Here is a 27685-nt window from a genome sequence, read left to right as displayed (position 1 = left end):
TTTGACTTAATAGGAGAGAACATGTTTTGCATAAAAAGAAGCAATTTCCTATAAGTGATACTTAGCACTGCTCTGGTGAAAATAATGACTAAGCTAGTTTGACTTTAGGTATCTATATGTAAACTTATTTAAGTGAACTTGAAATCCTGACACAGGGTAGATACAATCTCATTAGTGTCAGTGAATGTGTCAAAGTGGAATATGTGGATGAAAGTCTATACTTCAAACACAAGCCAATAGAAAGAGACAGGTATAGCACTGCTCCTAAAAAAGACACCCACTCACCTTCCTCAACTACTAAGTTGGTAATACCTAAAAGTACATACATGTGCATATGCACTCTGCACCTCCCCGATCCCCACTCCGGGCTGGCTAGTGCTGAAGTAATGGAGAAATGAAAAAATTGCCAGTGGGCGTGTAAACTGGGACAAGGTTTCTGCAAGGCAATTTGACAATATGTATATAAAAGTTAAAAATTCCTTACACCTTTTGACTTGGCAATTCTTCTAAAAACCATGGCACAACCCAAATGTCCAGGAATAAGGAATAAGTTGGAATTACGGTACAGGCTTAGAATACTAGCTGAATATTATATAGTCATATATTCCATCCCCTAAACAGCAAAAGTTCATTTAAAAAAAAAAGCATACCTCTCTGTCCCTTTCTCTCTCTCTATATATATAGACATAACTACTTAAGAATATAAAATAGTGTTATCTTTGATTTTCTTTGCAAATAAGAATATGGGAGATTTTTATTTCCTAAAATAACTACATATTACGTTTTTAGTAGAGAAAAATCCTTGGCTTTTTAAAAAGCTATATATATTTTTATGAAATTGCACATCCATTTGGTTTAAGATAAAGAGAAAATAGACAGGAAGGAGTTGGGAAGAGGAACACCTTGGGGGCATATACTGCAGATTCTATCACTAGACAAGGTATGAATGCAGCTCTCCCAATGCACACTGTAGAAGTGGGTGAGAGGCAAAGGATAATCACACTTGGGGAGGGGATGAAGGGATGGTAACTTATTTTAGAGAAGTATTTGATACACCAACTTAATTTAACTTTTTATCTTTCAAAAATCAATGGAAACAAACAATGGGAGAAATTATTCTGGGTTTAATTCTGCCCAGCTAGAAAAAATTGGCTGATGACATAGGTGACAAGGATTCTGGGGTAAAAATAACTGAAATAGTAAGAAAAAGGGATTACTAGCCCTGGCTAGATCTGAACCATGACTTGAGCAAAATGTATTTCAAAAAGTTCAGAGAACAAATAGGTATAGTTCTGTGGTAAGAGTCTTCAAAAGAGGCTAATAACTGACAAGAAGTAGAAAACAATAAAAAACGGGATTCTGACCAAGCAATTGAACAGAATCTTAACACAAAGTCAAAGAAACAAAGAAACCAACTAAAAGGGTTTTCCTTGATGAGCTCATAATTTAAAAACATACAACTTTAAGAAGGGCATATATCCAAGGAAGAATAGAAAATAAGAACAGGCCAGATTCTGCTTAAATGAGGTAACAGCAAAAGGTTTTCAAAGCAAGATTAAGAAAAGTTAAGCCCCCTGACCAGGTAAAAAGAGAGAAGACAGACCTTGTCCAACTCTTATCATGATTCCCTTTTCTGTTAGAAGGGTTTTCAACCTGGAAAGGATATAACAAAAATCCTAATAAACAAAATGCAGCCCATGGAAGGTGAGGGCAATCTATACATTTTAAATGGCTTTATTTTTTTGTTTTTAAATCTTTTTTTTTTTTTTAAGACAGAGGTACTGGCGGTTGAACCCAGAATCTTGTACATGCTAAGCATGAGCTTTTACCACTGAGCTATACTCACCCCCCTTAAATAGCTTTAAATCCAGAATCTATAGTCCAATAAATACATTCTAAAATGGATCACAAAAATTCAGAGTTTACAAATACTTAGGCAGTAGAAATTTCCCTAAGTCTCTCACACACACACACAAATATTTAATTTCTATCTTTGATACAGCTATTTTTTTGATGGGAAAAACCTGTGTTTTCTTGACAAGAGCAAAGCATTTTACAAAGTTTTTCATAACATTATTATATAAAACGAGTACCGTAAGGTTGGTCTGTAGCTAAGCAAACAACAAGAAGGGTAACCAGTCATTCAGAGACCATCAAAAGAATAATCCCTACTAAGCCTTGCCTAGTCCCATTTAACTTATTTTATCAGTAACTCTGGTAAAGGCAAAAAAAAAAAAAAAAAAACTCTAGTTGGTCCTGCCTTGTCCTGTTTGATATATTTTATTAGTTGCTTGGATTTAGGCAAAAAAATTTGTGTTTATAAAATGTGCAGGTGATAGATAATTGTACCTAACATCCTGACACTTTAGAACATATTCCAAATTAGGATTTAAAATCCTCATTAGTATGGAGGGCATGTTAGCCATCGTTAAAGTTTAAAGGACTTTTGCATGTAAAAACTGGGTTGGCTCTATATAACCCCAGGGTAGGAACACTGAGTGGAACAGGTATGGGGGACAAATTTCTAACACAGTGATACAAAGATAGTAACTGGAATATTCAGTAACAAGTTCCAAGTTACATAAGCATGGGACACTAGTTCTCAGTGGACGATAAGAAAGGTGAAATGAAATCAAAGTAATAATTAATTCATTTGTGTTCTTCTTCTTATTTTTTAGATTCCTCATTAAAAGATGCCATATGGCATTTTTCTTTCTCTTTCTGGCCCACTTCACTCAGAATGACAATCTTCAGGTCCATCCATATTGCTGCAAATGGCATTATTTTATTCTTTTTTATGGCTGAGTAGTGTTCCATTGTATATATGTACCACATCTTCTTTATCCAGTCATCTGTTGATGGACATTGGGTTGTTTCCATTTCTTGGCTATTGTAAACAGTGCTGCTATGAACAATGGGTGCATGTGTCTTTCTGAATTTTATTTTTCACTGGATATAAGCCCAGGAGTGGAATTGCTGGATCACATGGTAAGTCTATTTTCAGTTTTTTAAGGAACCTCCATACTGTCCTCCACAGTGGCTGCACCAATCTACACTCCCACCAACAGTGTAGGAGGGTCCCCTTTTCTCCGCATCCACTCCAGCATCTATCATTTGTAGACTTTTCAATGATGGCCAGTCTGGCTGGTGTTAGATGGTATCTCATTGTAGTTTTGATCTGCATCTCTTTGACAATTAGCCATACTGAGTATTTTTTTATGTGCCTATTGGCCATTTGTGTCTTCATTGGAGAATTGCTTGTTTAGGTCTTCTGCCCATTTTTGGATTGCGTTGCTTTTTTCTTTGATATTAAGGTCTACGAGCTGTTTGTATATTTTAGAAATTAGTCCCCTGTCAGTCGCATCATTTACAAATATTTTCTCCCATTCTGTAGGTTGTCTTTTCATTTTGTTGACGGTATCCTTAGCTGTGCAAAAGCTTTTAAGTTTAATTAGATCTCATTTGTTTATTTTTGCTTTTATTTCCAATACTCCAGGAGCTGGTCCAAAAATATATATTGGTGTAACGTATGTTCGTGAGTGTTTTGCCTGTTTTCCTCTAGGAGTTTTACAGTATCTGGTCTTACTAATTATTATTTTGATTCCCTGAATATGTGTAAGTACATTTGACTGTCCTTGATGATTAGATTATCTCATTCCGTTGATTCTTATTTTGTAGTTGGCTTCATTCCTTTGATAACACTATAAGTTTAAAAAGCTAAAGATCTAATCTGTTCTTAGAAACAGTAATTAGCACATATATATAAACTTAAAAAAATGTGCAGTATACTGTATATACGTATTTACACGCAATATAATGTATATATGCAAACTATAATAATTCTACATTCTACCTAGTAAAACTGAAAAAGGAAAAAAAAAAGTGAAATGAAATCAGTGGTTTTCAAATTTGTTTTAATAGCAGAACCACTGCACTGAAAGAAACCTTATCCAAAAGACTAACATACAAAATAGAATACTGCTCTAGCTAAAATTCCCAATCACATGTCACACTTAACTCATTTGGCATTGGACCAGATGATCTCTAAAGGGGTTCCCATTTGATTAGTAAGACTATAATTTCTCAAGATTTATTAGTCTAGATGGTCCAGATGAATGGTCTTCCAAATGGAATGAATGAGAAGATCTGTTGTGGGTATGGAGAAAAACCAGATACAAATATTGAAATAAGAAATTATACTTTAGGGACCAAGAGTAGTATGTGTACTTCTTTGGAGTTTCTCATGTCACTCTGAGCCATGCTCAATTATAATGCCCCCAGATACTGAGGTATTTTAAAAACAATTTTTAAAAATGAGAAGTTTTTGAGAAAAACAAACAAAAAAAATCAACATCCATACCTACTAATTTAACGTAACTGTTTTAATTGTTGTGTATTTCTATCTAGTTCCTATCTATATGCAAACACAAGTTTTGGCACAAATGCCAACATGCTACACAAAATTTTTAGATTTTTCTCCACATAAATTAAGATGAATATTTCCACAAATGTTAAGTTTCATAATAATTATTTTTTATGGTTACATAAAAATGGAGATTTTATAATGTATTGAAACACTTCCTACTATTGACCATTCAGATCTTATTGGCACTCCTTTTGTTATTATGTAATTATTCCTATTCATATCTCTGTACATGTAGCTTTCTCCCTTCTATTAGATGTATCCTGAAGTTAAGATCTCTAACCTGGGATTAGTGACTATGAAAGTATGAACTGTTCTGATGGCTTTTGTTATACACAGTTAACAATTCCAACAGGTCTTTATCAATTCGCCTATGGTCACTGCCTGAACTGTGAATACAACACATGGAAAGAGCAGTTGAAACATTTGCAAAAATAGTTTTCTCAGTATTAATGTCATCAAACTGACAGAAACACTATCTTCACCATTTTCAAGAAAAGTGAGAAAAAAATCTATTATTGTGGTATTTTACTGTACCAGTCAAAGTTCTTCTGGAGAGCCTAGAGAATAACAACTATCTATATACTCCCAAAATAATCTCACCTTTAGACCACAGAATAATAACCTTTAGGCCACAATCTGGATAAGAAAAGGTCTATTTTCTTTGCTTTTCCAGAAGTAGCAATACAGATGATAAATTGAGATTTCTGCCTACAATGTATTTAAAATTCAGGTAGATCTAAATATCTGAATGCCATTAATAGCTTTGGCTATCAACAGAAATTAACTAAAATCCAAAGCTTATTTCATGATCATGTAGTCAGCATGATCATAGTTGATGGCCACGTCATCATTCTACTCTGTTCTGCTTTTACCCCATCTACTTCAGGATTTAGCTTTGCTCCTAGATCAATATAAATGTTGCAAAATTCCTTTCTTATTTAAGCCAGCTATAAAGTTCATGAAAGCTTCTGAGGCAGTCATCTAGGGGTCTCTGTATTCTGATCTTGCTCAAGACACAATGTGTGACAGACCCTGAACTTCAATGGTGCTGAGTATCAGCGGAAATGGTATTTTAACAGATCAGAAGATAATTTCAGGGTTAGGCTCTCTTCTGAATTTGGACCTTAGTGATCCAAAACCATTTACAGAGGACTAGGAGGAACAGTCTCAGGGTAATGAACTAAGTATTCTGCTTCTTGTTGATATGATTGCCATAAACTAAAAGTGGCTCCAGCTCTAAAATACTATTTTGATGTATTACATTCCCCATTAAATCAACTAAGTAAGCCAGTTATTTGGTTAGAGGCACATACTGCAAATTAATTCACCCAAAGGCATTTGGGTTATATTACTGCGGTGCTGCAGCTAGCAGGGGTGATTAGAAATTTCTGATTTTGAAAATTTTGTATTTGAAAAACTTCCAGGTTCAGACCTTTAAGGTCTGAGGTTTGGTAGCCTGAGTTTGCTTCTTTGCACCTTGGAGCAGACTCAAAAATGCTTTGTGAGAAAAGCTCCAGCCATGTCTGCACACGTTCGTTCCCTCACTGCCTGGGTGGAGAGATGCGGTGAAGAGAGTCATAGGTTCCTCTTTTTATAATACGATGGATGTCAACGCTGCCTTCCACATAGCTGGTTTTTAACACTTCTGTCCTTACTTGGTAAAAACAATAATAAAAATAGTGTAGCAGTTTTCCTTCACTGAAGGTCTGCGGTATGACTGAATGCTAAGCACTTTGTACATATTATATCTTACTTCTCACAACTCTATGTAGTAGGTATTTACTATTCCTGTTTTACAGATGAAGAAACTGAAGCTAAGAAAGGTAACAAAGAGCATGTATATTTTAAAGTTTTACTAAAGAATACAACTTACACTGCCAAATTCTTATTTTAAATATGCATATATATATTTACTTAAACACAGGCAGCTGTCAATCCCTTGACCTAAAGGGGTGTTTCCTGAAGCATGTTTGGTGACATTACTTGGCTCTCACAACTTTGGCCCCAAAGAAAACCATTTTCCTTTAACTATACTGTGGTGTTATGCCTTTGGCTTACACTGAAGGGCACTTAAAGTATCCATATGAAACTCACTATGACATTTATTACTGAAATGACGACGAGAACTTCATTTACTCTCTCCCAGTACCAAATCTAAGGCCCTAAGGGAGAAATACTTCCCAAACAGCAGGGCCAGAAACACTTTGCGTCTCCTAAGCCACCAGTGTGCTTTTTATCTAATAATGAACAATAGGAAAATTTCAACAGATATCATTTCTTTATTTACTGTAGTCACTAGGAAGCTGAGAGCAGTATCTGAAATCCTCTTTGGTAACTATTAAGATACTCAAGGTATGCATTTCTGTAAGCTGATTGTAGCTCTGCCTTCAAGCATACCTCTATTAAATTCCTCACACCCTGATTCACTTCAACATTGAATTAAACTCTGAGGATCAAAGTCCAATGTCAAATCTCCATATATATATTGAAATCTGATTTCAATAGCTATTAGAATGTGTAGGTTACAATTAAATATTTTTTGATAACTGCTGTAACCTGTATGTATCAAAGCAACATAAAAATCAGGTTACACTAGGCTCCTACCAGGCAGACAATTTGCCCAAAACCTTATTTGCAATCATTAAACTAGTTTAGTATTTCACATTAAGAAAATCATTTAAAATTACCCAAAATTTATCAATCAAAATTCTCATTTTTATTCATAGTCTAAAACAATTCCTAGAAACTAGCTCAACAAATAACTCTTGTTAGTTCAGGGTTAGGGCCTATTTAATGGTTTGAACAATCAATGTAATCTAACTTGGACTAGTGACTTATTAAGTTTATTAATAGTTCATTTAAGCAATTTTGTCTTCTAAATAAGGTTATAGTTAAAATAACAAAAAAACCCTATTTTTACACGTTAAAAAGTCAAAGCACATTTCAGTACATATTTGATTTGTACTTTATCACTCTGGAGAATATTGTCACTCACTTTATAGATTGAGAACACTATTAAAGTTCAAATGACTTTCTCAAGGTAGCTAATGCTGATGAAACTAGAACTAGAAAAAAGACCCTTCTTTCTTGACTTTTTCTGGAATGAAGATAGGACATGGATTAGAACGAAATGTTTTACATCTTTGTTAACAATACCCTAAAGATGAAGATCGGACAGGAACAAATAACTTTGTGTCAAACGGGATAGATTTTGACCTGACTACTGAATGCTAAGAACTAGTAACGAAAGATTTTATCTCCTGTAGCATAAATGCCCTTGGGCAAAAATGGGTCTGACCCAACTTAGTTCAATGTAGTAGATGATGAAATGAAAACAGAATCAGCTCCTGACATCTGCTTTTTGTGGGGGGAAAAAAGGGTTCCGAATTCTGAGCCCAACTGTACTAGCTATTATATGTCTAACTTCATTTTAAACAGCATCCAGCCGTCCTTCGGAGGACCTTCAATTCATTCAAGGGTTTGGTATTTTCAGAATATCTATAATGTAGTGATTCTTGCTAAATCAGGCCCCAACATTAGATAGCTAAGGGACCACAGCGTACCTGAGCTCTAAACTGGGAGACTGTGTGGGCATTTTTTTTTTTCAATAGATAAGGTTTAGTCATATTCTGATCTAAGTCGTAGTTAAATGTATTTGCATTGCAGTTTTAGCCCTTTCAAATGATCAAATTATATCAACCTATATTTCATACTTTTTGCAAAATTTGCCTATCAGTATATTAATATAATTTACATTCAGAGTGATGGAACTAAAGTGAATTATCTTCAACATTACATTTGTACAGATTGCTTTCTGCTTATTAAGCATCTCATCTGATATATATTAATCAAGAAATTAGATGGAAAGTATGACTTTTAACATAACAACTAAAGTGACATAACATTAGAATGAGATATTGTATACCTTTATTTATGGGGTCCTTCTGTGCTTTTCAGAAATAAAGAAACATATTATTCATAATCTTTTGGCTGTGCTGTGTTTCTGAAACTTGGAAGGTACTAAATGTTCACATTCATCAAATGTGATGATAAAACAGAGGAAAAAAAGCAGAATATGTTTTATAGAAGAGACTTATGTGTTCTTACCTGAGGCTGCTGTGGCATTTGAAGGGGTTGAAGCAGCTGCTTGAATCCGTGCATGAGGAGGAATAAGGATGGTAGCTAGAGGTGGATTACTTGACAGTTCTAGAGAAAAGGCAAGATAAATATATGTTAGAGCCCATTCAACTTTTATGTGAAACTATTTTATTGATAATACAAAACAGATGATAACAGCATTAAAACACCAGTTTAACAACAAAAAAAGACATGATAAATTTACAACTGAAAAATCAATCAATGAGCTAGTAATTAACATATAGAGAAAGCCCAGAGAAATGTTGTGATACTTAACAAAGGTGCTATCTGCTAAAAGGCACTATCTTCAGAGAACTGAAGATATCCTCAGGGAAGATACTCGCCAAAAGTTTGGGGGTAAGCATATTAATAAGATATATTTCCATTTTTCATTAACTTTAACATACTGGGTTTCCCTATACTACTCTGACAGTATTTGATTGTAGGGATTGAGGGTGATGGTGTCACAGAAAAGAGAATATAACTGTACTCTGTATGTCTGCATGCACAGACCAGCTTACTCAATGGCAGCTAAGATTTATCCAAACACTAGTGGAAATATCTGTTCAAAGTCTCATTACTTTTATTAAAAATAAGAATGTCTTTATTCAACCCTATTTTGCTTTTTAACTTAGTAAAATTGTTACTTTTTAAGTCTGAAATAGGCTTTTATTTGCACATGGCAATTTTCTGTCAACTGTATACAAACTAGCGTTCTTTGAAGAATCCAGTTCTGTTTATCAGCCTTGAGAAATAATTTTAAGATAATAGCAAAAATGGTGGTAAGCTTGTACATATAAACATCTGGTGTTAACTTTAGTAATGTGACTGTTCTTCCAGTCTGCCTGGGATAAAACCCTGGTTTATTCTTTCGTTCTGGCATTTAACTAGTGAGTGCTCATTTTCACTCTAACAAGTGTCACAATTTGAAGGAATCATTGTAAGACCACACCAGCTACAGGAAGACATATCCTCTGAGTTACAAGCAATTCAGTTATGGCACAGACTAAAAAAAGTTAGGCAATAGTGTTTTCTTTCAAGTAAAATTCACATATATAAAATTAACCATTTTAAAGTGTACAATTTTGTGGCATTTTAGTACATTCATAATGTTGTACAACCATCACCTCCTATGTAGTTTCAAAACATTTTCATCACCTCAAAGGGAAACATTTAGGCAATTACTCCCCTTTCATTCCTCCTTCCAGCCCCTAGCAAGGGATACAGTGTTTTAATGCAGTACTTTAAAAATATTTTCTGGTGCAATGCCTCTGGTAATGTTGATTTATTCAACTTGGTGCCTAAATATCTAAATTTTGTACTAAATCAGATACTAAATGATAACCTGGTAAAAAGAAGTAATATGCTAATGTTTAGATTTATGAAAAATGAATTGGAGGAAAAGCTCTAAACTAAGAGAAGACTATTCATTCTCTTTTCTCCTTAAACGAGAAGACTTAGGTCAGTTCATCAAATAATAATCCTCCCTGGGAAAGACAATTGGAAAACCACTACCCTAATGATCAGGTTCAAAGAGATGCTGTTTTTCCATAATCAGCTTTAGTAGCTGGTCTCACTGAGGAACAAAAAGACCTTACGCAGTTTTACTTCATGTCAGTACAATTTTAACCCACAATCTTATACCAAGGAAAACAAGAGAATCTCATAACTGTGAGGGCTGATGAGTTTATGGTTCTAGGAATAAAAATAGATGCAGGATGTGGGAGTTACTCTTCAGTAACCTAAAAGAAAGGCAGATTTACCATCCCAATTAAGATTAAAATCTAAAATAGAAAAGCCTCTTTAAAATCCATCCATCTACCCACCCACACCTTCATCCATCTAATAATACTGAGCATGAAAGAGTGTGTTAGGTCTCTGGATAGACAGATAAAAAGACAGTTGTCTGCCTGGTTCAACAGAAATAGAAAATGGAAGGATAATTGTACAAACTAGCTGGCAAGAAAGGCATTCAACCGATTCAGGACAGAGGCATTTTTAAACTAAAAGATCTCTATGCCCATGTGCCCAGCATCTAAAAGAAAAATCTAAAAAAGGAAAAGATGAACAGAGGTTTTAATACAAGACATTTTGACAAAGCCATTATTAAGATAATCTTTAAAATAAACTGAACATCAGAGGTCTGTAGTCACGCTACTTAAGGTCCATGCTGCCTATTTTCTCTCATTCATTTACTCTCTCTTACTAGATCACCTACCCTTCTGTGTATCTGTAGTCCACTCAAGAGCCATGGTGGTTTTGTGTCTTATTCTGGATAATGGAGTATGTATGTATGTATACATGCATGCATGTGTACGTGTACACACACACACACACACACACACACACACGGCTTGAAAAAAACAATACTCTTTTTCTCTAGGTAGTAGACAGTCATCTCGGACTTTGGTAGAGAAAGAGGGGTAACTAATGAAAGTCAAAGATGGGCAAGAGTAAAGAAAAGAAGATGACCCCCTAAAAAAGAGAAGCTATGGGATCCTGGAGGCTTCATCGCATCTAATGACATAGGGGTGAGGTAAATAAAATCCATGAAAACAATTAAAAAGACTAGGTTCTTAACCTAGAGTGGCCAGTGGACAGCCTCTGTGAGGACTTCTGTGAAATGCTTTGAGTCAAACACCCAAAAAGTTAAGGAATTCTAAACTGGACAACCACATATAGCTCTCCAACTTCTATATATCATTGCCCCTTTCCTCTTCTTAATTACAGACACTCCTTAAGGTCCATTGCTTTCCATCCATTAGCTCTTCCCTAATTTGTAGAGCTTGTTAACTGTTGTAGCTTTTGCCTGTGTGAATGAGGAAGCCTCCATGTACTAAAGTCCTGTTCTTTACACTACATATCTGTCCCTTTTGTGGAAACAGATGATGGGCACTTCTATGGGGCTGTCACAGTTAGTTCAAAATGTTCATAATTGTTTTTTGCATACAACAATTACAACCTTCTCCCAATATTCCTCTCTATTCGTGGCACTGAATAGGAAGGAAATGGAGGCAATGAGTATGAATATAAAATGCAGTGAAATAATGCAAAAAAAAAAAAAAAGAATGGCATGTTGGAGGACAGCAAGAGCAAAGTAATAGAACTTTTCAGAATCAGGAAAGTATATGTATTCTTGAAGGCAGAGAATAAGGAGTGAAGAAGAGAAGAGATTGAAAATGAAAAGTTAATATTTATTTACTAAATACGTGTGTGAGGCTTCAGTAGGGGGATAATTAAGGAAACAAGGAAGCCAATAATACTGAAGCGGAGCTGGCTTTAGAGAAGAGGTGAGAGGATAAGAGATAGATTGTGTCACCCCAAAGACATGGTTCAAAACAAAATGGCAACAGGTTCCAGAAGGTTTTAGAAAACTTCATGCATGATAAGGATATATTCAACCAACTGCAGATGCCATAAAACTATTCATCAAAAAAAAAATCACATAGTAGTTTATTAGGAAACATTATGAATGTTTTGATGGTATATCAATCATTATGTACTCTGTCATCAAAACATAACCACAGCTTTAACAAAAGCAACGTAAATTTTAACATAGGTATCAATAAACCAACCAAGATAGATATCAACCAACCAAGAGGTTAATCAAACTTGCTTAACTAAATCTTGCTGCATTGTTTACACTACAAACTATAGAAGAGAAATTCCCATGAAAAGACTGCTGTAAGTAAAGGAATCTTAAAAACAAAAACAAAAACAAAAACCCAACAAAACCTAAATCTAGTTGGCAAAACCTGAAGTTTCCCTTCTTCAAAATATAAAGTTTCCAAATTTATTGATAAGAAGGGGCAGGGTAAGAAACTTTCCTAGTTTTTTTTTTTTTTTTTTAATTTGCAGGAGTTGTGTGGGGGTAGGGGTGGAAAGAGGTATATATGTTTGTTCAAACTGTGTTGTGTGAAAGCTGAGGATAAATTTGAGAAAAACAATCAATGTATAAACCAGAGGGAAGAAATCAACCCTATATTGACTAGACCTACTCTTACAGTGATAATAAAAGACTAGTCATCAGGTGGAAGGGAAATCTTTCTTTGCTAGCTTGGAAAGAGCTCAACCTGCAGACCCCCAGAAAGAAGTCTCAAAAAGAGACAGACTTTCTTTTTCTTCTACAAGTAGTGTGAGGTCTTCATGTGTGTATCAGGTCTCTTAAATATAAATGAAAGTTGTCAGCAGTTACCTATATAGTTAAAACTGCCATTTTTCCCCCTCTCTTCACAATATGGTCTAAATGACTTAACAACAGCGTGCCTGTTTCATTTGTGCACTTTTTTTTTTGAATAGTAATTCAAATGCTAGGATGGTGCACCTTAATCTTATACATATTGAATTCTAATGCTGCTTACTTGGATATATTTTTTAGATGACCAAGTAAACCCATCATAACTGCTTCTCCCCTAACAATTTCAAAATCTCTGACGAACCTCCTTATGTTGCCTACATACTCCATACTTATTCAGAAAAATAAACAAACACTTAACTAATCAAAAGATCGGACAAACAGTAAATAACTTACAAGGCTTGCTCCTGCTATCTGGTAACATTAACAGTCTTTCCTGTGTGAACTACATGATACCTGCACAAACCCATAACTACTTTGCCTTGGAAATGTCCAAGAAGAGGTATCATAATTTATACTAGTCACCCAAAAATGTGTGAAATCATTTTTTGTACTACATTTATAGTAATGATATATTTTAGAAGTTATTTAGCAAAATGGTAGTATTTTAGAAGTCCTAGGGATTAAAAAGAATAAGCTTCAGTAACCTGAAAATTTTACACTCAGAACTCCATTCCTGATGAAGTGTAATAAATGAACCATTACAATGAGTTCTTTCATTCAATTAAACAACCTTTTTGAGCATCCAAAAATAGTATGTATTAGGGAGGATACAGCTCAGCAGTAAAGTGCATGCTTAACCAAGCACGAGGTCCTGGGTTCAACCCCAAGTACCTCCATTAAAGATAAATAAATAAACCTAATTACATCCCCATCATCCCCCACAAACAGTATGTACTGCTAATATGTTGAATTCTAGGGGAACTAGTTTGTGTTATTTTGTATCCATTTATAACATGATCTTACATATCTCACCGTTTCATGCTGTAAGTTTTTAGTTTTATTTCTCATTTTTTCTTTGTCATTTTGGAGTCAACTTATTTTTATTTTAAAGCTAAGTGTCCTTGAATATCCTTTAATCCAGCTATCTCATTTTTTTAAATTAGGAAACTCAGAGATACTGTTGACCAAGTTCTGCAACTAGTCAGAGAGAGACCAGGAACAAGACTTTAGGTCTGACTTACTTCCAATATGCAATACTGCGTATCTTTATTGCCTTGGTTATAAATTACATACCACCAGTGTTCTGGTCTTCCTGGGAGTGTATCTGTCAGACTACACACAGACCTTTAAGTTTTATCTTTAAGTTAAGATATTAGTTTTTGATTGTTTGTTGCTATATATCATTCCACATTCCTTCCAGCACTGTGGTCAAAGCAGCAGAGCCAAACAAATAATCTCTGGGAAAATGAAAATAATTCCCATAAATAACTGTTCATTCAGATCCTAAAATTTTTAATACAGTCAATATTATTTGTTGTTAGTATTCTAGTTGCTGAACTAAAACTAACTTGACCCCTTTTAGTGGCACTCATGAATTTCTTCCAGCTCTCCCTGGAGTTTATTTCCTTTGGATTATCATTTCAATATCTAGAAGAGTACAGCTTACCTAGCAATTTTATTCTTCTAAATTATTTATAAAATATTAAAGAACAATTCTGACATCAGTTCCTTTGATAAGTATAAACAGCTCCACCTCTCATTTATTTACCAGAATAATCCATTTATACCCAAATTTTCTCAAATCTATTTATAAGGATCTTTTATAGCCATTTTTCACCCATAAGATCACAACAGAAAAATGGATAGTCACATAAAAGTGGCAAGTTTAGTTTTAAAAAAATGGAGAGAGCACTGCAAATTAGAGCACTCTGAGTTTCACTTTAGAATCTGATTCACATCGTACTTATAAGAGTTCCTATCTTATGTAAATTTATTCCTGCTATTGTAAATTACAGTAGTCTAAAACCAAAGACCCTCAACTCAAGATTTATAGTAATTTAAGAATATTAGAAGATAATGCATTACCTCAGGTAGTTGAAATACTATGCCCACTTTAGACGTGGCGGAGGATAAGGTAGGCTATAAGAAAATGTCCAGGACATAGAAAGTCAGATAAGCAGGTAGGCTGACCACATTTATGTGTATCACTATTTTACAACAGGAAAATTGGCTTGAAAATAATTGCTGCAAAGATATGGAACCTCCTAATTATCGTAAATGAGTTACAATAAATTTTATAAATAAGCAATCTACTGCTTTCAAATGAAGGAAGTATACCCCTTTGATAAGCTGGCCTTCTGTAACACTTGATTTTGTTGCCCATCTATAACTTGTTCTCAGTCCCCTGTTCGCATCGTTTCCTTTTAACACATTTCTACACTCATTTTAAAATCTCTTTCTCTGATTCTTTCCCCATTTCCTTTTTTCTCTTACTCCTCCTTTTACTGTCCTTTTCACTTGCTTTCTGGAACCCCTTTCTATTTCATCATTACTTTCCTCATGTCTAGATACTCTCATCCCTGTACCCCAAGACATCCGAAGTCTGCCTGAGTTTGCATGTTGCTTTCTGGGTGCCACTAAATATCCTGTTTTAACTCTCATTTAAAAAGCAGTTTCCCCTTCTGGCCTAACCAAGAAGCCATTACGCCTCCTTATCTCCCTACAAAACGCCACTCCTTCAGATAACCCAGCTGAGTGGTAGAGCAGTAGGCTCTTCAAACTAAGTCACACTAATGTAAATCGTTGATAATCTTCACTCCCGCCTGCCCAACCCCAATCCTGTCCTGTGCCCTACGGGGGAAAATGCCTGCCAAAATAATTTTACTTGTAAATATCTCAAAAAAGAATTGGATAGAAAATTGGGATTGGGGATGTGTGTGGTGAAATCAGCTGGAGACTCACTTTTAAACATACAAAATCACCTATTTCCCAAGATATTTCAGCCTTGAAATAGGCAAGGAATTGGTAAATAAAGAGAAAACTGATCTTTGTTGAGATTTCCTGATTCTACCTGCTTCCTAAGGCCTGAGTCAGTTATGTCCAACCTTTGAGATCCAATGACTGAAGGAAAGGGAGAGAAGCAGTTATGCCAAAGGTCTGTCCAGGTTTCCAATGCGCCTGGATGAAGATAATACTGTCAGTCAGGGGATCCTAGAACACTGAAGCCCCAGTGCCAGAAAAATGAGAGGTGTGACAGTCTTCCGATTTATGCATCCAGAAAGTCAGAAGGATCTCAGTTTTCTGTCCCATATCTATTCAACTCTCTTCTTCCTCTAGCTGATCACAGAAATACTTGTTTTCATTATATGAAAGTAATACTAATTACCATCTATGGCCATTTACTCACAGCACAGTAACAAACATCAAATTTTAGTTAGCTGTAAGCTTTACTATATTTTACTCGAGTGTTTAACCTTCATAGTTCTGTTCATGTGGTAGGTCTACCTTACTAATTAAAACAACCAAACTAACAACTAAAGGGAATATTAGAAACGCCCAATAAGTACTGGCTGCATGAATTAATAAATACTGTGTGTATTTAACATGGCATGTAGCACTCACCCAAGCATTCACTGAGCACCTACTATATGCAGACCAGGGATTATCTTAAGTTCATTTGGGAGAAGTAAGATAGACTTCCTGAAAATTTACTTTAAGAATGGAGGGAGGTTTTATTCCGCCTACAGCAGAATCTCACTAATGACCCCTGCCCACACCCTGCAGTGGTTCCCATCTCTGTGTTCTTTCTAACTATACAACCAACTGGAAAGTTGGTTCTTCTTCTTCAACCTCTTCAATTACCCAGTTTTATTCTGATCATCCATTAATTGCTATTAATTAGTACATGCTCTAAAGTTGCATCTGCATAACAGTTACATCTTTGCCTTAGTAAACAAGATCACAATTTGCAAAGACTGATCCAAAATCAGAATATGGAGGATCAAACAAAATGACATCAAATAACACCTCTTCCCTGGACAGCTGTGTCCTCATCTAGAAACACTGTTTTTAATATAATAGTGATACAGAAGGAAAGGGAGAAAGTACTACTCTAAGTGATCACAGCCCAGTTTTGGAAGACAGAGCGGCATTTTAAAACTTTAATAAAGGAGGGCCATATCACAAAATGATGTCATGTTCAATTTAACACATTTAATTTTACGAAAAACCATTTCAAGGATATATTTACAGGGTCTATTTGAATAGATACAAAGATTCATGTACATCCTCCTATCCTCCTTCTCACTGATATCCACAGAAGCACATAAACACTCTAATAGCCACAGAGGTTGCCAACCATACCTACACACACCAAATCCCAATATTCAAATATTCTTCAACTCCTCAAAGACATATGCACATTCAGACATACACAGAGCTATATTTATGTTTGATATTCTAGGCAAATATAAAAATCTGATCTCAAAATATCATTCTTCATTCCTTAACTTGTAAATGTTAGATACGTATGAATAAAGTCTGAATTAAACTATTTACTCTTTAAAATGAGTCTTCTTTTTACTTTAGTTGATTCTTTTATTTAACAGTATAAAAACTGCCTATCTGCAAAAGTCCTTCCAATATTTCCAAGACCATATTCTAAAATCTAAGCCAATTTATTTTTGTTAATTGTATGAATGCAATTTATTAGAAAACAGGTAAATAGCATTTACCAGGTCCTGATTCATTATACTGCATAAGCTTAGGACCACAATGAGAAAACACTTCACATCCACTAAGATGGCTATTAAAAAAAAAAAAAAAGGGAAACCAAGTATTGGTGAGGATGTGGAGAAACAGGAACCCTTTTACACTGCTGATGGGAATGTAAAATGTGCAAGCCACTGTGCAAACTAGTTTGGCAGTTTCTCAAAAAGTTAAACATAGAATTACCGTATGACTCAGTAATACCCCAAAGAACTGAAAACAAGTAAACAAATTCATACTTGTACACAATAGTCCTAGCAGGACTATTCAAAATAGCCAGAGGGTAGAAACAAACCAAATGTCTATCAGTAGATGAATGGATAAACAAATGTGGTATATCCTTATGCTATGGACTGAATGTTTCTGTCCCCCTAGTCCCCAGTGTGATGGTATTTGGAGGTGGAGTCTTTGGGAGGTAATTAGGTCATGAGGGCAGAGCCTCATGAATGGGATTAATGGTCTTATAAGAAGAGACACAAGAGAGGTGATCTCTCTCCACCATATGAATAAGAAAGGAGCCATCTGCAAACCAGGAAGTGGTCTCTCACCAAACATCGAATTTGTCAGCACATTGGTCTTAAACTCCTCAGCCTCCAGAACTGTGAGAAATAAATCTTTATTGTTTATGCCACCCAGTCTATGGTATTTTGTTATAGTAGCCTGAACTGATTAAGACATGATACAGTAAAATATTATTCTGCCATAAAAAGGAATGAAATACTGGTAACATGTTACAACATGGACAAACCTTGAAAACATGCAAAGTGAACTGAAAGAAGCCAAACACAAAAGGTCACATATAGATTCCATTATAAGAAATATCTAGAATAGGAAAATCAATAGGCAGAAAGTAGACTGGTGGTTGCCAGGGGCTCTGGAGGAGAGGTTAATGCAAACTGATGGGTATAGAGTTTTCTTTTTTTTTTTCCTAACATTTTTTATTGATTTATAATCATTTTACAATGTTGTGTCAAATTCCAGTGTTCAGTAAAATTTTTCAGTCATACATGGACATACACACTCATTGTCACATTTTTTTCTCTGTGAGCTACCATAATGTTTTGTGTATATTTCCCTGTGCTATACAGTATAATCTTGTTTATCTATTCTACAATTCTGAAATCCCAGTCTATCCCTTCCCACCCTCCACCCCCCTGGCAACCACAAGTCTGTATTCTCTGTCTATGAGTCTATTTCTGTCCTGTATAGAGTTTTCTTTAGGAGAAATGAAAATGTTTTGGAATTTGAGAGAGTTGGTGGCTGCACAGCACTCTGAATGTACTGAACACCAATGAATTGTTTACAAGGATTCAGACCTTATGTGAATTTTATCTCAGTTTTTAAAAAGCTTAGAAATTTATACAATAATAAGTTTAGTTGTTTTACATTTTATTTTCTTCAGTAATAATGGGAAATTATTAGCTGGTGACTAAAGAATCAAATGTAATTACTTCAAAAATGATGCATGTGAATAGCGAAACTGAATTCTGAATTTTAAAACCTGACCAAATAAAAGGTTTACTAGTATCTCAGTTTTGATCAACACATATAGGTACATACACACATTGAAGAATATGTATCAAAATATGCCTCAATTTAAGGAGAATCATTCTCCAAACTATCCATCCTAAGTATCATCTTGTATGCATTTGTGTTTGTACCAAGTTGCTCACTTGACAAGCGGCTTTCCTGATTTGTATATTCTGAGAAACAAAGTACTGAAGATACTTAGTGTGAAAAAAACCTCAAAGTTTTCTTCAAAGTTTGGGAAACTTTAAAGTCACCTAACAGAAGTGATAGGAAAAGAGGGAAAGAAATTTAGCATTGACTTAGTAGTTTCTGATGTCAATACTCCACAGTTGCAAGTGCTGGATGTCACTGTATAAAAAGCCTTTTAGAGACCCACTTTAAAAAGCAATCAAGTAAATAATTACACTGTGCAGACAATAAACATTATACCTAACAGTACAAAAGGAAAAAAATGTACTATGTTATATAAATGGGTACATGAAGAATTTCCATCAACAGCTTCATATAGATTCAAAAAGTGCTTCATATCAAAAAAGTTAGGTGATGGAACCTAAAAAACTATACATATATAGATGGTTCAAAAAGTACCTCTATTGATTACAAAGACATAGATGTAAAAGATGCATGTAAAGAGTCTGAATAAAATTATTTTATGAAATTTAAGATTAAAAAAAATCCCTAATTTAGTATTAATTTTATTTAATATATAATTTTAAATATAGTCAAGTTAATAAAAAAGAACCCTTTTGAGATCTTCTAAATGGGAAATAGAGGATCACTTTACATTAAATGATTATCAGCACATTCATCAGAAAAAAGATTGAAAAGAGCTACACCATAAAATGCTAAAAGTGATTATTTTGAATGCTGAAAGTAACTATTCTGGGATTATGATTTTAATTTTCTCTATTCTTCCTCCGTCTTTTCAACATTTTCTTCCATCTATACGTACTATTCTTTTTTTAATTTTTTTTTTTTTTTTCAGTGAGGGGAGGTAATTAGGTTTATTTGTTTAGTAGAGGTACTGGGAACTGAACCCAGGACCTCATGCATGCTAGGTATGCACTCTACCACTGAGCTATACCCTCCCCCTATATGTACTATTCTTGATTAAAACAAAAGCAGTAAGAATTAAAAATAAAATTTATTTTCTCAAGAGGTCTAAAACTTACATGACATGGAATCAAAGAATCTCTGTTCTAGAAGAGGCCCAAAAGATCTCACCTTCTCTCAGTCTAACCTTCTGCCAAACTAGAATAATCTTATTTATGAATTGTAATGCCTTCCAGCCTTTTCCTGATACAGAGATCAATATTTTACAAACAATTTGTTCCACTGTTACCAACTATAAATTCTTCATTTACTTATCAACAATTTTATTCAGTCTCTATTTATGCCAGGGGCTGAGGTCTTTACAATAAGCTCAAATAGGTACTGCTCTCTAATTTTGCTACTATTTTCATTTCACAATGTGGAGAAAGAACATACATCTATTCTTTTCTTTAGAAGACTGTCTTTGTGGTATTTTTAGACAGCTCTCAGGAGTCCCTTACATCTTCACTTTTCCAGGCCCTATATTCAATTCTGCTCCTTTGTATACTCTACCTGTCATTCATTAATGTTCTTCTTAAAGAGGCACAGCCAGGACCTAAAACAACGTTCCAAATGATTTCTGATCAGCCCTAAATAGTCAAAATTGATAGTTTCAGGATATTTGAACATTTTTCTTTTATGAGTGTAGATTCCATCAGCATTGCTTGAAGTTACATAGTTAATATTGACAGCTGAAGATTACAGTCAACTGAATCATCCAGCTATTTTACCAGCAACTCAGGTCTTCCAAATCTACAGCTTAAACAATGCAATTTTTTCCACATTCAATTTTAGAAAAGTTTAAATATGGGGGGAAAATCTGCCTTGTAATAAAGGAAATATATCTATTTCCTGATCACACAGAGCTCTCTGTTTATTGCTTAAGCAATCTATTTATTGCTTGTTTTATCTACAGGGAATTGTACACTTTCAATGCTCAGTTGAAGAAGAAAAATCACATCATCAGAGCCAGTGTGGCTGATGAATGAATGAAAAATGAACACAGAAATGGTGAAGAAATGACTATCCCTGAGCTTTTCAGAAACCACCAATGCACAGACTCAGTTTTATTATCAATGTTTTCTCAGCAGCAGCAGTGATGCCAAGCCCCAGAAGGGATGAGAATTTCTCTTCTACATCCTTTTAATACATTTTAAGAGGGGATTTATAGGACTCCAGTTGTCCCCGTTTGTTTATTTAAATTTACAAAAATATAGACACCAATTTATTTTCAAGTTTAAAAAACTTGATATAAATCCTTGGGAAGCAAGAAATTTTAATAGTCTAAGTTTCAGATACAAATCTGAAGGTTAAATTAGCCTTTAATTAGTTGTTAATTAGTCTTGTTAGTGATAAATCTCACTCAGTGAAATCTCTATAACTTCTCACATGAGAAGACTCATAATCTACTAAAAATTAGAGGATATGCTTTTTGAAAAAATTTACCTGCCACTATTTTGTACAAAACCATACAAGTGGTAGCCTAATAAGTGGTTAGATGGTTCCTACCTACACAAGTATTTAATATGCCCACTTTTATCCCATATAGATTTTAATTAATAGAGTGTCACTTCACACACATATGTACCTTTCCCAGAAATGGTAGAAGAGCTAAGTGTTAGGGGTTACCTTGAGTGGTGAAGTTGAAGAGTGCAGGTGTGTCTCGCCCATTTGGTAGTTTGACATTTGGGTCCCGTAATTCATCAAAAAATGAATGTGCACAAGCTTCCAGTGGTGTCAATCGGGCAGTTGGTGTATACTCCAGCAGACGGCTACACAGTGCAATTGCCTCCGGTGGAGTTCGGGGCCGGAAGACCTACAGTATAAAAAAGAGAAAGTACAGTTAATGTTTTATTGTAAGAATCTTAGCAAATTATCCTCTGAGTACTGAGTTAATTCCTACCACATACAAAATTATGGTTGAATTTGTGAAAGGAAACTTCTAGAATCAAAAGGAGTTAACTACACATGATTTACCACACTGTGGTGAACTGCTAATTAAAAACTATATGAGAAAAGCTCAGGGAGGAAACTAGAGGAAATGGTAAAAAAAAAAAAAAAATCTATGTATACTAATCATAAAGCAGTAAAATCAAACATGCACATAAAATATGACAGGCACAAAAGCAAGCCTGGGTCCTGGAGGCAAGCACAACTAGAAGAATATAAAATTAATTTTAAAGTTTTGACTGCTGTGGCAGTGGATAAAATGTTTCTTTTGTGTAAGTTTTTAGCAGAATAACTGTTGATAATGGATAGCACTGTTTAAATTTGGCAATTAATTTCTTTTAAAAAAGAAAACCTGTTTACTCTAGGTCTATAGATGTTAATGATTTGGTATTAGCTCTTCAATAAACAGAGCCTATCATTATTTGAAGAAATTCTTGAATACTCAGAACTTTACAAAATGTCCCAAACTGTTTTCTCAGGAACTGTTATCATGAATATGGCCAGTTTACCCTCATTTGAAATGTCCTAGGGTTTTAACCAGGAAGAAACAAATGTGTTTTTCATTAAGAGCCATTAACTCACAGGAAAAGTAAACTGAAAGCTATACTGAAGCAAAATACAAATAAATTTGTTTAAAAGACTAAAAAGAATCCTACTCACTTTACGTCTTAAAACTCCTAATAGAACACTGGAATTTGACACAACATTGTAAAATGATTATAAATCAATAAAAAATGTTAAAAAAAACCTCCTAATAAATACATAAAACTATGAAAAAATATACTGAGTTCTAAATTATGGACAGTTAAAGAATAAAAGCAGAAAGGGGAAGAATAGAAATAAACATAAGCAGATGGATAGAAAGCCTCTGAAACTGAAGAAAAATGAAACATACATGCCTTGATAGGAAGAATACAGAATCAAATAGAAGGTGTGACAGTGGTGGTAATAGGGATAAAGAGACACACAGAGAAACAGATGTGTAAGAATGGAGGGAAACAGATCCACAAGTGAGGAAAGGACACGTAGACCGTGACAAGGCACCGAGGAGCCTGAGAGGCTAAAGTTTCCTAATGAGAAAGGCTCATGTAACATCTGGCTGTTCACCTAGGCTGAAAGCAGGAGAACCAGTTACTACCACAGAACTCATTAGATTTTAAGATACTATTTATAAGAGTACTTACTTTCTACAGTGAAAATTTTTTTCTTTTGTTTTTACACAAAGTTTATTATTAGTAAAGATGTTTTCCATGGACACTGAGAAATTGATTTGAGTAGACTATCAGAAACTTATTTCAAAACATTAAAAGCCTTAGTCAATTTATTTGGCAATGTTAGAAAACCCTCTCTGTAAGGTCAAAACCTGCTCTGTCTTTATTCTTTTGAGTGATCTGACTTGCCTCATTCAAGGAGCTAAGTTGTTATATTATTTGAAATGTTTAGATCTTCCACTGTTATTGGTCATTTCCCCCACTCTTGCTCCCCAGACAGGTCCATAATCAAACTTAGAACGTAAAAGAAAATAATCAGTGCAAACATTTAGAAAAATTTTCATGAAAATATTAAGTACTACCGACATATCTTCTCTCTCAGGGCAGTTCGCACTTATTTGACAGCATATGGATTTATTTTGCCAGCTAGTCTAATCAAAATGTTTCTGCACCAATATGGGAGCATATAAGGTAGAATTAAAGGTACCACCACCAGAAGCAGAAACAACTATCTCCTAAATTCAAATGTAGGGTAGCCGAACAGTGAGTGTATTTTAAATGAAAAAAATTCGTGTTATATTAATGAAGATTTTCTGGTAAGGCTACTAATAAACCAGTACTGTAAGCATATTTCTGATTATGAAAAAAAAATCCATATCTTTTTGGTTTCTTAGTAGCAACAAGTGACCATTCATATTGGTACTAAGACATATATTAGCTTATTTTTGCAAGGAAATCCTAACTCATGGAATCAAAGAGTCAAAAACAATAAAGAAAAGAATTCATTCCAAGAGCCTACCTTAAAATCAAGACTTAACCTGCCTTTTAAAAACACATCCATTATTACTTTAAACTCTGAGAGATTCCTGATGAGAAAACCCTTGGTTCAGTACTCTACAGATAAAGGTTAAGTGGAAAATTATGTGGGGTCAAAACCCAATCTTCCCAAAGTCCAGATTACTGACCATAAGACACGTTGTGGTAGCATGTAACTTCCAAAACTTACAGGCCAAAATAGAAACAGCTCTTTTGAATCATCTTTGTGTCTGAAGAAAAGGAAACTAGTAACTACTGAGATCTGGTTTTTAATAAAGAAGTTTCTGCTGCTGTTTCATTCCTTACTTATTTAAATTGCTTAACACTCAATCTTTGGTTCTGTGGATTTTTGTCAATATTTATTATTTTAAAAATAGTAATTCTGAAACTCTACAACTCCTAAACTTCAGCTTAGATGTCAATAAATCACTCACGAGACTGACAATCTAAATATACCATAAGCAAAACCTATACCATACAGTGAATGAAAACAGAAATCACAGCTACCTACGTTGTTTTTACTATTACATTTCAAGAATGAATAACTGTTTAACCTTTCAGAAAAAAAGTTGTCCCCCTGGTTTTATAGACCTGCCCTGAAATTTTGGGGAAAAAAAAAATTAAGTACATACCCGCACTCCTGAGGTGAAATGTCCTGTTCCTGACGAATCCTAAAGATGAGAATGCAGTGAAATAATCCAAACAGGGGAAGTCAATCCAAAAGAGAATAGTCCAGCAAGGAAAAATATATCCAATGTTATAAGAAATCCATGGTGTGGGGGGGACATAGAAAATGTTTATACAGTTATAAACTTTAAACATCAGTCTCCACAGTAGCAAGTCCAAGTTTTAAAAATTATTTCACCACAGTGTATGCAAAAAAATTTGATTGCGCAATGGTGAGGCACAGTAAAGAAACATTTTAATTTTAGTTTATTATGTTCCGATGCCAGTGAGTTTATTAAAAAAATACAAAACCAAAAAAAGTTAAAATCAAAATGAAATCTAGAAGTAAAGTTCCCAAAGTAAAGTGTCTGGTCTTCTACGACCCGGATTCACCGTCCATTGACATGGCTGGGAGGGGGCATATTAGCCTGCTTTTAAAGATATGAATTCCCAATATGCTAATTTTTCTCTATCAGTGTATTCCAGTACACAGTATAAACATTTTTTAGTGATGAGAGGAAAGTAACAGATATATTTAATTTATATTACTATAGACTTCAAGCCAGATATTTTCAATTTGTGTGAGCTAAGAAGATCAGGCCACCGCGGATTATTCTCCATTTTGGATTGACTTCCCTGCTAAAAGATATTTACTGACATTCTCATTATCTTAGGACTCTTCAGCAAATTGACATTATCACCTCAGGAGTGCGGGTATAAACTTACTTTTTCTATTGCGGGCTTTGCCCCCTCATACCCTTGCACCCATTACTTAGGAAAGATAAAGAACATTCCTTTTTGGAAAAACTCACTGAAAAAAAATTCTGTATCTTTGAGCACTACAAATTCAACACAGTTCCATCTGAAAATATGCCCAATTCACCCACCAAAAGCTAAACAAAAATATATACAATAAACAATACAACTAAGGGATAGTCACAGTTATAGGTGACATGCATAGTAATGTACACCAACACCTAGGCACAACGGAGCCAAATATGCAAGGGAGGTAGTAGGGTCTATTATGTCTAGGTATTGAGAACAAAAAATGGCAGAACTCACCAGTAGCTGTGAATTCCCTTGGCTATTCTAAGAGAATTTAATATTCTTTTAGGATAGTTTCCAGTGGGGGAATTAAATATTTTGCAAAAATAAATAATCCGCGGATTACTTTTAGTCTGCAGACTAAAATTTAGTACACGGATTAAAATCCGGCCCATCAGAATAAATATCTCTCATGAACTAAAACACAACCAGGTGGACAAAAATAGAAAACCAGACTAAAAAAACTGAGAGCACAAAGTAAGACTCAACTGGGCCGACTAACGATTAGTGCGCAGACTAAATATGGCCAGCCAAGAACGTTAGCAAGGCCATGAAGAGCCCAAAGCACCCCCTGTAAAAACTAAAACCAAAAGGAAATAAATAAAACAAAACAGAACAAAGCAAAAAAGAAATAAATAAACAAAAGAAAGAAAGAAAACAAAAGAGAAAAGTAAAACTGAAAAGAACCAATACACTGACATGAACTTTTAAGTGATTCAAATACTACCTCACCTGTGCAGCAACTCATTTTCTTAAATTGAAACAATCTGTCATCACAAATACTAGTCCATAGAAGAAACTAAGAGAAAAAAATTCATTTTTTTTCACAAAGGAAGTCTCTGTGGTACTGAACAAATGCAAATGAGTCCTTAACTGAAGAGTTATTCAAAATAAATTTGCATTTGGATAACTCAAAAATGATAGAGGCAATTTTCTCCTTACATGTCCTAGAATATAGACTTGCCATCAAATATCAAATTTCAACCTGGAACTAACTGTTATGACTGAATCTCCAGCCCCTTAAATATATATATACCATATGAAGGCCTGTGGTTGAATCTCATAGCACCAGCTCTCAACAATTCTATTGTATTAAACAACCGACCAGAGCAATGTAAAAACGCCCACAGGCAAAGATAATTAATCTAAGTAGAATGCAGAGCAAGTGCTGTGCCTATTCTTAACAGCTATTCTTCCCAAGTTTTCATTGTGATAAATGTACAATATAGACACTGTTCTCTGGTCATACACAAAATACAAACATCCAGTGTTAAAAACTGATAAACCATGAACACTCCTAAAGAGCAACCCTAATACTGGCTCTCAAGTAATCTATTAGTCATCTACAATTATTTGCAATGTGTAAGCCTAAATAGAGGACTAAAATGAGACAATGCCATGGATTTGTTGAAGAGTTGGAAGAATTTAAGTCTACTGAAGTGCTCGTGTGCAGTACATAATTCAGGAGAAACACAAACATCCTTTCCTTAGCTACAACAGAGCTAGCATTCAGAAAATTTCAGCTGCACCAAATAAAGACTTAAGAGTTTTCCTGAGCTCTACCACACATAAAGAATATCATATATGTGCTGATATTAGCATTTAACTATGCAATGTAATTTCTTCCTCTAACCTCAATTACTGATTACAGCCCCACAGAAGTGTGATTTACCAAATGTCCACTTATCCAATTTAATCTTTCATTATTCATAAAATGGTTAAGAATACAGGAATATTTCCTTTTCATCCACACCTCCTTATCTTAAGGGATAGTCCCCTAAGCTACAATAATTCCTGCCTTTATTGACACCTACGCAAATCCAAATCCTCCTTTAACAGTACCTGCCCCTCCATCCCCTCTAGTCCTTCTGTCACTTTAAAGCAGGCTTCCTTTCCCCCTCTACCAATCACACTGGAGATCTTCCTTATCATACCTACAGCATGTGAAATAGCTTTGAACACCAATAGCACAAAATCAAGTATATGCTTATATATTATATATAGTATTCATATTTGATTCAGCTAAGTTAGTTTTATCACTTATAAGTTTCTCAAAGAGGAAGACTGTATATTTTAGTTCTTTTGCATCCTTGATGGTATCCAGCAGAGCACTGATTACATAAAAAGATATGTGTTTTAAAACACAAATAAGTAAAAAAAAAAAAAAAAGGGTTTTACCTTCTTTTT

At 34.6% G+C, this 27685-nt stretch overlaps 1 protein-coding gene across 3 annotated transcripts in view; it reads right to left on the bottom strand.

Moving 5' to 3' along the window:
- GSK3B (glycogen synthase kinase 3 beta) overlaps positions 1–27685 on the bottom strand; it is a 167138-nt gene that overhangs the window by 6659 nt on the left and 132794 nt on the right. The window contains exons 9-12 of one of the 3 annotated variants that reach the window (XM_031455135.2): positions 24640–24678; positions 21660–21846; positions 8534–8632; positions 1604–1653 (exon numbers count right to left, since the gene is read on the bottom strand). In XM_031455135.2, coding sequence (XP_031310995.1) covers positions 1649–1653; positions 8534–8632; positions 21660–21846; positions 24640–24678 — 330 coding nt within the window. In that variant the 3' untranslated portion in view covers positions 1604–1648. The remainder of the gene's footprint in view (positions 1–1603; positions 1654–8533; positions 8633–21659; positions 21847–24639; positions 24679–27685) is intronic. The other 2 variants (XM_010981569.3, XM_031455129.2) reach the window with 2 other exon arrangements.

The sequence above is a fragment of the Camelus dromedarius genome, chromosome 2, assembly GCF_036321535.1.
Source record: "Camelus dromedarius isolate mCamDro1 chromosome 2, mCamDro1.pat, whole genome shotgun sequence".
Classification (NCBI taxonomy): domain Eukaryota; kingdom Metazoa; phylum Chordata; class Mammalia; order Artiodactyla; family Camelidae; genus Camelus; species Camelus dromedarius.
This window is presented reverse-complemented; position numbering and strand designations above follow the sequence as displayed.